Source organism: Bidens hawaiensis, unplaced genomic scaffold (genome assembly GCF_021521415.1).
Source record: "Bidens hawaiensis isolate Kalapana, Puna unplaced genomic scaffold, B.hawaiensis_p1.1 tig00019660_1, whole genome shotgun sequence".
Classification (NCBI taxonomy): domain Eukaryota; kingdom Viridiplantae; phylum Streptophyta; class Magnoliopsida; order Asterales; family Asteraceae; genus Bidens; species Bidens hawaiensis.
This window is the reverse complement of record NW_027492982.1, coordinates 89,667-102,687: the sequence shown is the minus strand read 5'-3', so window position 1 is coordinate 102,687 and position 13,021 is coordinate 89,667. Positions and strand designations below refer to the sequence as shown.

General features: G+C 33.8%; 2 protein-coding genes and 1 pseudogene across 2 annotated transcripts; 2 read left to right on the top strand and 1 right to left on the bottom strand.

Annotated features, from left to right (window-relative positions):
- Positions 1-1,755: 1,755 nt before the first annotated feature.
- LOC143558815 (delta-1-pyrroline-5-carboxylate synthase-like) lies at positions 1,756-6,977 on the top strand. Its single transcript, XM_077047570.1, has 19 exons — positions 1,756-1,929; positions 2,475-2,546; positions 2,649-2,752; positions 2,838-2,940; positions 3,029-3,190; positions 3,281-3,558; positions 3,650-3,800; positions 3,877-4,041; positions 4,119-4,196; positions 4,271-4,360; positions 4,462-4,548; positions 4,617-4,703; positions 4,787-4,883; positions 4,967-5,070; positions 5,149-5,375; positions 5,473-5,541; positions 5,622-5,688; positions 6,508-6,578; positions 6,677-6,977. The coding sequence occupies exons 1-19, from the start codon at positions 1,870-1,872 to the stop codon at positions 6,756-6,758; spliced, it is 2,154 nt and encodes a 717-aa protein (XP_076903685.1). The 5' UTR covers positions 1,756-1,869; the 3' UTR covers positions 6,759-6,977.
- Positions 6,978-7,949: 972 nt separating this feature from the next.
- Positions 7,950-9,087, top strand: LOC143558814 (CASP-like protein 5B1; annotated as a pseudogene).
- A 53-nt stretch (positions 9,088-9,140) lies between these two features.
- LOC143558813 (mannose-1-phosphate guanylyltransferase 1-like) lies at positions 9,141-12,136 on the bottom strand. Its single transcript, XM_077047569.1, has 5 exons — positions 12,040-12,136; positions 10,470-10,594; positions 10,327-10,389; positions 10,016-10,255; positions 9,141-9,951 (listed from the first exon to the last, which is right to left on the bottom strand). The coding sequence occupies exons 2-5, from the start codon at positions 10,578-10,580 to the stop codon at positions 9,280-9,282; spliced, it is 1,086 nt and encodes a 361-aa protein (XP_076903684.1). The 5' UTR covers positions 10,581-10,594; positions 12,040-12,136; the 3' UTR covers positions 9,141-9,279.
- Between the last annotated feature and the right edge of the window lie 885 nt (positions 12,137-13,021).

Genomic DNA, 13,021 nt, shown 5'->3' with positions numbered 1-13,021 from the left:
CACATCTTAAATAAATAAGTCTACTTTTCATCAATCAAAAATCCGATGATACGTAGCGGATTGATGGAAGAAAAATACCAAAGAAAAGCATAATGAGCTACACGAATAAAAAAAATACAAGAAAAATTATAGGATGCTTTTATCTTTTTTAACTTACATGATTTGAACCGTCAAACTTTTTAGGTGACAATCCTTTCTAGAGTTTTTTCCCGAAAGAATATAGATGAAAGAATTATTTACCAACATGAAAAGTATCCTTATATATAAAATAAGGATTTAGTTATTAACTTTTTATAATTAAGTTTAGGTGTGTTTGCTATTAAAGTTAATTAATATAAACGAATAAATGTTGTTATATCAGTAAGTTGAAAGTAACGTCCAAAACATATATTGCATAATTTGTTTAATTAACTTGTTTTTTTTTACTAATAACTCACGTTCACCATATATATTTTTTAAACTGAATACTTAACTGTGTTTATTAATATTTTTCTCGACCTTCCGGTATAAATTTCGTTGAAAATAGAGTTATGTTCACAATAGAACAATAGAGTATACCTTTTGTATTTTAAGTTATAGCGAGTGTAGTTATCGTATTGGAACCATGATGAACCAAATTGATACTTTATGAACATCTTTACCGGTATTGATATTACCGTAACCAGCCTTGTATTCGTGTTTTATGGTTTCGATGATTTTAACATGCTTCGATGTCATTTTGAGTGTTTCACGACCTTTATTTTTGGTTTTTTTAGTTGATATATCGAGTGTCACTGTTGTAATAAACCGAACTGATACTGAGACTTTATATTTTTTGTTTCTTTCTTTAGTTACTAAACCGAGTGATGATATTGTACATGTATTGTAACGAATGGATCGACACCGATGCAATACCCATTGCGTAACGCGGGGAGTCCCCTAGTTATCATTAATATTGGATATATTTGTTTTTATAATTTATTTGATTATTTAATAAATTAAATCAACAATAAAACTGTAAAAAGATATTTACTTCTCGTTTCATTACTAAAGTAATTACTTAAACAAAAAAAATATTTTAGATTACTGTTTTATATATATTGAATTTATTAGTGTTACACATTTTAATTTATAAAGTTTTCTTGTTTCATATATATATATAGCCTTAAGTAGTATTCTACTACTTCATTATTTAATAATATATAAACCTTATATAAGTTTGATATCAACTAGTAAATAACATTTAATGTTCTTTTATTTAGTATTTAATAAATTCGGTTTAATCAAATAAAATTAGGAGAGAGAGATCGACCAACATAATTTCCAACTGCATCAAATTAGTAAATACTTTTCAAAATACACTAATTTAACAAATAATTTTTCTATCTACACTTATTTGGCTAAAAAACTCAACCTTTCTGTATCCTTATATACCATTAGACTAAAAAGGTCTTTAAACAGATAACAACACACACTATTTGAGTAAATATTTTTTAAACAAAAAAAATATCTTAGTAAAAACCACTGGTTTTCATAAAAATTAGAGAAAAAAACTCACAAAAAGGCTAGTAGTTTCGAATAATAATGATATGATTATATGATATAATAACGGACGTGTCACAAGGTGGTACTAAAACAGCAGCAATCGTGACCATTGTGTCAAATCACACACACCCCTGCCCCTATCTCACATAGTTTAGTTTTAGTCAAAATCTCTCTCTTATTACTAGTTAGCAAAACATGTGTGCCGCTTGATATATATATATATATATATATATATATATATATATATATATACTCTCTCACACACACACACATAAATAACAATTTGCAGACACTGAAACTGAAACCCTACGGTCACGTGTAGCCTCATCTCCCTCTGCTTTCACAATGGCTGCGATTGATCCAACTCGTCGGTTTCTCAAAGATGTCAAGCGTATTGTAATCAAGGTAATTAACTCTTAATTTCACCTTTTCAATTGACACTTGTGTCTGATTAATTCATTTCTCAAATTCATATGATTAATAATTTTAATCCCCGATTTGTCTGATGTGTCAATTTGATATTGCATTTATCGATTTGTGGTTTTTGATAATTGAGTAATTAATCATGCAAGGGTTTTTGTTAATTGAGTAATTCATCTGTATATTAATCGGTGCACTATTCTATCTAAACTTTGGGAATTTATATAGTTTGCTTGTGGGTTTTTATAATTTTGATGAGTTATGTTACATAGTGAAATTTAACATAAAATGTTATAATATCATATTATACCAAGTGCTTTTGTAGCTTTTTTGATGATGATGATGATTGAAAAATAATATTACTTTTTATGCAATTCTTAATCTTTTATGGCAGAATCAATGAATTTCTTTTTCTTGTGGTTTCTGGTTGTCCGAATATCTTGATGAATTAGGAAATTATTATTTATGAATAATTTACTTGTTATCCAAATTTGATTGATTTATGAACTGATAAAATCTTTTATTTAAAGGTAGGGACAGCTGTCGTCACCCGGGAGGATGGAAGACTCGCGCTTGGACGACTAGGAGCTCTCTGTGAGCAGGTATATTTTAGCAGAACGCGTTCTAAAAAAAGATTTTTTGTAGAATGTTTTGAATTTCTGTTATTATTAAGTTATGTACTTTATGTTATATTCTAAATGCAGCTTCAAACGCTAAATTCTCAAGGATTCGAAGTTATCTTGGTTTCATCAGGTGCTGTTGGTGCTGGTCGACAGCGACTTAGATACCGAAAATTAGTCCACAGCAGGTTTATTCATTATTTACATGATGTAACTTCAACATAAACTATATTATCTGGTTTAAAATATAAATAAATGTTTATTGTCTTGAAGCTTTGCGGATCTTCAAAAACCGCAAGTTGAGCTTGATGGAAAGGCGTGTGCAGCGGTTGGACAAAACGGTCTTATGGCACTTTACGACACATTGTTCAGTCAGGTTCGATTTATTTCTTTATTTTGATTTAATTCACGTCACGACATCTTTAACTTTTGTTTTAATGAGACGCTTAATATTGTGTTTGCAGCTGGATGTGACATCAGCTCAGCTTCTCGTGACTGATAACGACTTCAGAAGTCCAGAGTTTAGACAACAGCTCACCGAAACTGTGGATTCGTTATTGTCTTATAAGGTTATTCCCGTATTTAATGAGAACGATGCGGTTAGTACTCGTCGCGCTCCATATGAGGTATGTTTTCATTAATAAACATTTCCATATAAAAGTTTCATTATAATTAATGTGTACTTATGTTTTATTGTAACGACACGTATATTGTAGGATTCTTCCGGAATCTTCTGGGATAACGACAGTTTGGCGGCTCTCTTAGCATTGGAGTTAAAAGCCGACCTTCTTGTTTTATTAAGTGACGTGGACGGTCTCTACAGTGGCCCTCCCAGTGATCCACAATCAAAGTTGATCAATACATACATTAAGGAAAAACTCGAGAACACAATTACTTTTGGTGATAAGTCAAGGCTTGGACGAGGTGGAATGACAGCTAAAGTCAAAGCTGCGGTTTATGCTTCACAAGCGGGTATTCCAGTAATTATAACCAGGTATGCATATGATATGACATGACATTATTATGATATTATGATCCTATTTTTTTGTTTTCATAACTAAATTTTTTATTAAAATGTTTGGAAGCGGGTTTGCGGGGGATAATATTGTGAAAGTGCTACAAGGCCAGCGTATTGGTACGTTGTTTCATCAGGATGCGCACACGTGGATCTCGAATGGAGAGTTGAATTCGCGTGACATGGCGGTTGATGCTCGAGAAAGTTCTAGAAGGCTTCAGGTATTATTATAAATTGGTTTGTGCGCGTGTTTATGATATGTTTTGATTAGTTATTGACGTGTTTTGATTAATGCAGGCGATGTCTGGTAAAGAAAGAAGTAAGATTTTACTTGATGTAGCGGATGCGTTAGAAGCAAATGTGAAAGTGATTGTGCATGAGAATGAAGCTGACTTGGCAGCTGCTAGAGATGCGGGATATGAAATGTCATTAATTTCTCGGTTGGCTCTCAAGCCCGCGAAGGTAAAAGTCATTTTGGCCTTGTATTATCTTCCTTTTTTTAATTTATTTTGCATAACGCGCACAGCATATTTTTATAGGTATCTAATCTTGCAAAAGCTATGCGTGTGCTTGCAAATATGGAGGAACCAATTGGACAAGTATTAAAGAAAACGGAGGTTAGGAATTGACATTTCGTGCTTTCCTTTTTTTATTTCGTTTATTTTGTTCTAATAACTACTGTTTAATACAGCTGGCAGATGGATTGATATTAGATAAGACATCATCTCCTTTAGGCGTCCTTCTTGTTATCTTTGAGTCTCGGCCAGATGCGCTAGTTCAGGTATATATGTATAATAATATCTTAATATTCATTTCACTTGCAAATTGCAACTATATATTTCAATTATATGCAAGTGTTAATTTTTGTTACAATGTGAACAGATAGCGTCACTGGCAATACGATCAGGGAACGGGCTCTTACTGAAAGGCGGAAAAGAAGCAAGACGGTCCAATGCAGTCTTGCATAAGGTCTCCTTTTTTAAATTATTTAATCAATATATTTCCTTTTATTTTGCTAATTTTTTCCGACACTATAGATTATTACATCCGCCATACCAGAAACAGTTGGTGGAGGATTAATTGGACTCGTGACATCTAGAGATGAGATTCCCGAATTGCTTAAGGTAAGTTGTATTATAAATTTATAATAGCACTCCTCTACGTTAAGTATTGGTAATAATAATATGCAATTGTATATCTTCATCAGCTTGATGATGTCATTGATCTCGTGATTCCAAGAGGCAGCAATAAACTCGTCTCGCAAATCAAATCTTCAACAAAAATTCCCGTTCTAGGTCACGCTGGTAAGACGAAAAAATGTTATAAACTTCTTTTTATAGGAATATAAAATATAGTAAGATGTGGTAAATCTTTTGTAACATTATAGATGGAGTTTGTCATGTTTATGTTGACAAATCTGCTGACATGGAAATGGCAAAGAAAATCGTGTCAGATGCAAAAACAGATTATCCCGCCGCGTGTAACGCAATGGTATCTTTCTTTTTGGAAAATTGTACACACTCCTATTAATGATATTTGTTTTTTAGCTATTTTTCTCTTTAAAACCAGGAAACGCTTCTTGTCCATAAGGATCTGTTGGATAATGGTGGTGTTAATGAGCTTCTTATTGAGCTTCAAACTAAAGGTGTTAGCATAAACGGTGGTCCGCGCGCTAGCTCGTTGCTTAAACTTCCAACCGCACCTTCGTTTCATCATGAGTACAGTTCACTGGCGTGCACCATTGAAATTGTGGATGATGTGCATGCTGCAATTGATCATATACACAAGCATGGAAGGTAATATATCTTTTTTATTCAAAACTATTTATTTATATGTTATAGTAATTATTATTCTATTATTGTTGTGATGTGTAATGACTAATTTTACTTGCAGTGCGCACACTGATTGTATTGTAACACAAGATCGGGAAGTTGCAGACGTCTTTCTTCGTCAAGTTGACAGGTTCTTGTTTTCTGGATAATAATATTGACCAAACTTTTAATAATGCATAATTTAATCATCTGCTTGGTTTTATTTTGTAGTGCTGCTGTACTTCACAATGCAAGCACAAGATTTAGTGACGGGTTTCGCTTTGGTCTTGGTGCAGAGGTAAGTAATTACATTTCTTCTGGTATCACACCCTATCAGTCTAGGGGTTAAAATTAGCCAATCTGAGCTCAAGCTTGACTAGGCTCGAGCTCATCTCGATTGACTTACAAGAGCTCTAGTTCTTTCTCTAAAGACTGAGCTTGGTTAGTGAGTAGTTTTCAAAGCTCGAGCTCAGCTCGTTTGCTGTTTACATATTAATTAATTTATAAACATTTTTAATTATTATAAATATATATAATAGTTTTTATACAAACACATATATAATATATTAAATAAAATCATATAAATAATAGGCTTGTATTGGCTCGTGAGCTAGTTTTAGCTCGATACGTGAAGCCAGGGCTTTTTATTAAACAAATTTTTTTAAGCTTGAGCTCGGGCTTGGCTTGTTTATTATTACTATCTAATTTATATACATTTTTATTCCTTTTATATGTATATATTTATATCATAATTTTTATATACAACATAATATATATTATATATTTGTCATAGTTTTATATAATAATAATAATTATTATTATTATTATTATTATTATTATTATTATTATTATTATCATTCAAACATATATTTAATAAATAAAAATTGTATAAGTAATAGGCTTGTTTAGGCTCGCGAGCCAGCTTGAGCTGGATAAGTGAAGCCCGGGCTCGTTTAGTAAGCATGCTTATTTTTAAGATCGAGCTGGTTTAAGCTCGGCTCAGTTCAAGCTTTTAGTGAGCTAATCTCGAGTAGTCACGAGCGGCTTGGCTCGTTTACACCCCTATTAGTTAATAATACATACATACATACATACTAATGTTTGGTTGACTCAACAGGTTGGTATAAGTACTAGCAGGATCCATGCTCGTGGGCCGGTAGGTGTTGAAGGATTGCTTACAACGCGCTGGTATATTATTGTTCATATTTTAACCTTTTGTCTATTTGCTAGAATTAAATACAATAACTGAAGTGATGTAAATATGTAACGTTATATTTTAATTTTAGGATTGCTAGAGGAAGTGGACAAGTGGTGGATAATGATAAAGGCATTGTGTATACTCATCGTGACCTGACTCACGAAGCTTAAGTAATGAGTGGTGGTCTTGTTGTTGCGTTATCGAATGTTGTATTGGTATATTAAATGTGTCCGTGACTTAAACGGACCGGATGGGTGGGTGATTTGTTATGATTGGGGAGGGAAGAAGGTGGTGTTTAGTATCGGTCTAATTGCTTTTTAGCTATTCGTGTTAGAACTTAATTAGAAGCAGTAATACCATATTCTGTCCTGGTACCATTCTTGTTCTTAGTTTTGACTTCTAGGATTCAAACTTGCAAGTAAAATAGTGATCATGTTAGTTAAGAAAAATGTATCTAGTAAATTGTGGGCCAACCAAGTAGGGTCGTTCACGGGTCAAGCCAAGGCGAGCCAACTTAAGCTTGCCTTAAATTTCATTTCGACTCAACTTTGCTCGGCTCAGGTTTTAAACTGGGTTGAAAACTTGAGCTAGAGACCGACTCAGTTTTTAATCAAGCTAACTCAGTTTCACTTGTTTAGACGAAATCGCTTTGTTTGATTTCAGCTTGGCTAGACTGTTACGAAAAGGTCTTGATCCGGGGCGTAGGCAGCTTTAGGGGAACGGGTTCGGCCGAACCCGTACAATTTTTTGTTTTAGTGTTATATATTAGTGTATTTTGACATCTCACCTATAAAAATTTCAACATCGAACCTATAGAAACCCAAATATAAATGATAACAATCTGTCGTCCGTTTTTGTTTTAGTGTTATATATTAGTGTATTTTGACGTCACACCCGTAGAAATTTCAACATCGAACCCGTAGAAAACCCAAATATAAATGATAACAATCGGTCGTTCGTTTTTGTTTTAGTGTTATATATTAGTGTATTTTGACATCACACCTGTAGAAATTTCAACATTGAACCCGTAGAAAACCTAAATCTAAGTGATAAACAATTGGTCGTCTGTCCCTCAAAATTTTCCGAACCCGTAGGAAAAAATTTAAAGCTACGCCACTGGTCTTGATGCAAAGTAAACTAGATAATTAGAAGATGAGTTGGCTTTAAAAGATTAAATGCAATTTATTTGAGCTGTAAAATGTTAAAAGTTTTGACTTAAATAAAGTGAGTAGACGAGTGAGTCAACAAACGAGCTAACGAGTAAACCTTGGTTCGAGCTCAGCTTGGCTCAGGTTGTTTACAAACCAAACCAATTCCGAGCAAGCTTTTTTTGATCGAGCTTCGAAACCCGAGTTATTTGGACAGACCTATGAAAAACTGCGTCTTAAATTATCGGTACGGTTTTTAAAAACTTGAGTAACAAGTTACAGGTCTCTGTCTGTTTTTAAAAGGCGCAGGAGTTTTTAGAAAAGGTCAAACTAACCTAAACCACAAACCAATGGTCACAAAATTGAATGTTTTGCAAGAGACTGCTAAAAAGTCAAAAGTTTATGTAAAGTTGGTGATGGTCCAAACCTGTTGTCTCTAAACTCTTAAAAAATTAATAAAACGTCATGTTTTTAGTTTAGTCATCTTCCACTTTGATTAATCAAACAGGAACAATTGTTTTTGCATGTTCTTTGGAATGTTGTAACAAATACCAATCAATCATACATAACATGTAGCAACATCCAACTTTCATTCTTCAAGTAGTCAATTATCCAAACATATAGATAGAGATGAAATCGTTGTTTGGTAGTCCGCGGAAGGTCAGTGGGCTCGTGTTGAGGACCGGTCAGTGTTTATTTGCTGCTGCTTCACTTGCTGTCATGTCTTCTGCTTCTGGCTTCTCCACTGCTACTTCCTTCTGGTTTATCTCTCTCTTTTTCTGTTATTATTTTGAGTATGATTGTGTTCTTGTTTTGTGTAATTGCTTTTGCTTAAAACATCAAGATATTAATATCAGTTATAGGATTTTGTAATAATAATATGAAGTAATTGTGGTTGGTTTTAGCTTTTTGATTGCAGCAATGGGACTTCAAGTATTGTGAAGTTTTGGGCTAGCTTGTCTTGATATTCATGCTCTAAGGTTAAAGAAAGACCTACATAATCACATCGTCTTAAGCCTCCTTTTGATCGGTGACTGGGTTAGTACTTTGATATAAACTGTTGCTAGAAAATGAATTTCAAAATCTGGAATTTGATATTGATGTAATATGTAAACAGGTGACCGCAATTCTATCACTTGCAGCTGCTTGCTCGTCGGCTGGAGTCATGGTTGTGTTCATGAAAGACACAGATATATGTACTAGATCACTAATCACATTGTCATGTAACACGTTTCAAGTATCCGTCGTTTTAGCTTTTGTTGCATGGTTTCTTCTTGCTGTTTCTTCTTATGTAATGTTTTGGCTGTTGGCTACTATTTGATTTTGATTGTAAATATTGTTTTGTTGAGTGTAAAAGTATAAAACTTCTTTGTTACTGAATTAACGAATATTTAAATTTACCGACACACCAGACATAACACATCTTATAATGTCTAATGAGGTCTTTTACACCTTACAGAACAAAACTGAAAAAAAAACATATAAAAGAAACATAAATAAAAACACATTATAGAAACTATGTATTGACACAATCTTCAGTTCTTCACATCACTATCTCTGGCTTCAAGATACTAGCTTTGATCTCCTTATGTGGCAGCACCACACCACCGTTACTGTAAACCTCGTCACACACGTGCACATCTTCTCCAAGAATTGTCATATTCTCAACCCGGGCCCACTGGCCGACAGTCGAATGCCAGCCAATAATACTACTTGATATGCACGCGTGTTTCTTGATCCGAACCCCACGCATCACGGTACACCTTGACAGCCTGACACCCGACTCCACAACGCAGCCCGGCCCGATTGCAACATCGGGCCCAATCAAACACCCGTCACCAATCTTTGCACTTTCGTGAACCAAAACGTTGCCCACAATGTGGGACCCGGTAGCCAATTTAGACGAGTCATTCCTTCTTAACGAGTCGAGGTACAGCCTTAAACCCGTGATGTAATCCTTGGGTTGACCAATGTCCATCCAGAACCCGGGTAAAACCATTGCATATAATAATTTCTCGGACGCGATTTTCGGGAACGTTTCTTTTTCGATTGAAGTCGGTTTCAGTTCGATTCGGTCAAGAACAGATGGGTTTAACAGATAAATCCCAGCGTTAATCTTGTTACCAACAAACACTTTCGGTTTCTCAACAAATTTTTCGACTTGACCGGTTGACTCTTCCATAACCACCACACCATATTTCGAAGGCTCATCCACCTATACATGTATAACTTAATTAGAATAACATCCAAAACTGATTACAAACTTAACTCAAATTTACCTTGGTCACCATTATAGAAGCTTCACCACCATGGGATTTGTGGAATGCAATCATCTGCTTCAGGGGATATTCACTGATGACATCACTGTTGAGAACAAAAAACGGTTCACCAGAATCGTCTATTAGCTTGTCTCTAGCTAAGGCCAGGGGCCCTGCAGTTCCGAGTGGCTCAGTCTCTTGTGAACATGAGATTTTAATACCGAGTTTGGTCTCAAAATCTTTCAAAAAGTTAAGCATAACCTGCATAAAACATAAGATTATCAAATTCTGTTGTGTTTAAAAGAAAGAACAAAAGGTTTGAACTTTATTACCTCTGGCTGATAATTGATAGCAAGGACCACTTCTGTAACTCCTATAGCCTTAAGAGCCTCAATCTGAACAGATCATATGCATACGAGATTGGTTTAATAATTTCTTTAATACAAGGTTAGATTTCCAGAATATGATTATGTACCTGGTGAAGGATCATGGGTTTGTTGCCAAAATCAACGAGTGGTTTTGGAACGCTGAGAGTTAATGGTCTCAACCGAGTTCCAAATCCACCAACAAGAATAAGTGCCTTCATATTGTAAGCTTTTGCTGTAGATAAACACAAGAAAGCAATATATGAATATATATGAAAGAGATTCAAATACCTTCAATATAAAGTGATAACTAAGAGACAGATGAAGAACATATATTGCACTATGAAAACAACGCTATATAAATCTGAATTTGAAAAATGACGGTGCTTCGATTGACAGGTGTCTATCAAATTCGACACGCGTACATTGCATTTCAAGAAGATGATAAGGATTTGAAAATCATTCATGAATGAATTAGGTAGGAAATATTGAAGAGTTAAGGCCGGAGTTAATACGAAACAATCGAACTTCCCAACAAGTATTGCCACATGAACAAGATAGCCTTGCTGGATAGTGGATACATAATCAAATTCCAGATACGCAATTGCCTGAATGCAATTACATGGAAAGAAACATTTACTTTTTATTTATCTTATTCATTACCATTTTTAACTATAACACAGATGCAAATTAGAATATAGAACCTTTGAACAATTTTGCAGTCATGTATCAAGTTTTTAGACACTCAAATTAGACAGCTGTTAATAGACAACACTGCAAAACAAGAATATCATAGTGTTGGTTCCTAAGCAGGCTGTACAAACCACTGCAGAAATGAAATTCGGTATTATCACATTGCTTATTGATAAACGATAATTATGGAAGATGAAGAGCTGAATCAAGAGCCAGATGATTGATGAGTACCTTAACTGGCTACTGGCTAGTAGGAGTGTACACGAGCCGAGCCGAGTGCTGCTCGTGAGTAGTTTTTCAAGCTCAAGCCTTATTTCTAGTGCTCGAGCTTGCTCGGGCTCGACTCGTTTGTTATTTATTAAATAGTTTACTTATATTTCTACATAATTTTGTGTAAATTTTAGTTATATATTTTACATATAACATAATATATATTCTCTACTTATTTTTTTCATAAATTTATATATAATAACAATTATCATAATATTTTATATTTAATATAACTAACAAAATTTATATAAAGAACAGACTAGTTTATGCTCGTGAGCCGGCTCAAACTCAAAAAGCAAAGCTTGGACTTGTTTATTAAACAAGCCTATTTTAATGCTCGACCCCTGGTCAGATCGAGCTTTTAACCAGCCGATCTCAACTATCTCACGCGCAACTTGACTCGTTTGAACCCCTACTTATGGTACATTACTAAAAGAGAGAAAAAGCTAGCTAAAAACGGTTCACTGACTCTTATTTTCTCAATTGTAATCAGATAATTAAACCCAAAACAGATCAATCCAATTGAACATAAGACTGTAACATAATAATCAACTCAATAATTCACCAGATCTAACTAAAACACATCAAAATCATCAATTACAGACAACGATCCAATAACCCAATTGCCGTTAATCAAACCCACATTGTTCAATTCATTCAATTCACATTATTAATCAAACCATATCCAAGATTCAAACAATAAAACAAAGGGTTTACCTTGATCACACTTGGAATAGATTCAAACCCAATTGAGGATCCCTAAATCCACTCTCTTTCCAACCAACAAGAAGCTTCTGCAGTGATTGTGATTGTGATTGTGATCTGTACATACATATATACACGCCTGTATATGCGTATGGTATATTCCCACGTCACAGTGTGTGAAACATGAATGAGTGATAAGATTATTTGGCCCAATTCCATAATTACAAATTATCTGACCTGGAATTTTTATTTTATTTCCTTTTTTTTATAAAGGATAATTAGGAATATAACTTTCACTCAACCTTTTTTTTCTTTTCCATTTTAACAAATCTGTTTCTAGGACATTCTTTTTATGTATATTACTGTTATTTTTATATCAAACAAACAAACGTATTCGTTAAGGTTAAGATTTTATTGGTAAAAGTAAGGTCTGGGAAATATGAGATAACTATAAACGTTCTCTCTTTCGTAGAAGATAAAAGATTATCTCTGAAAACGTCTTGATTATTTTTGCTATTGATTTTTTTTATATGTGTTAATAAGTTGTCTGATGTTTTTATATTTACTTTTAGATAATTGTGTTGATATGTTTTAAAATGGGATATGTTATTCATACCCTCTTTATAGGGTGTATATATAGATATGGTGTGTGTTAAGAAGGTGTGTGAATAACCAAAAAGGGTGTATGAATAACCATTGCCTTTAAAAGTTGTGTAGTATTTTATTGTTAGGGTGTGTTTGGGATTCCTTTTTCAAATCCAAAAGGACTTCTTGTAAAAGGACTTATCAAATTTAACTTTTTAAAAAGGAGTTTTCAAGAAAAGTGTTTGGATTAACTTATAAACAATAAGTCAATAGTTGATAAATTGGTGTTAAATTGATGGTGGTAGGGTTAAATTGATGGTGATATGGATAGCTGCAAAGGTTAAATTGATGATGGTAGGGATGTAGTTGAGAGCTGTAGATGTTAAATTGATGATGGTAGGGATGTAGT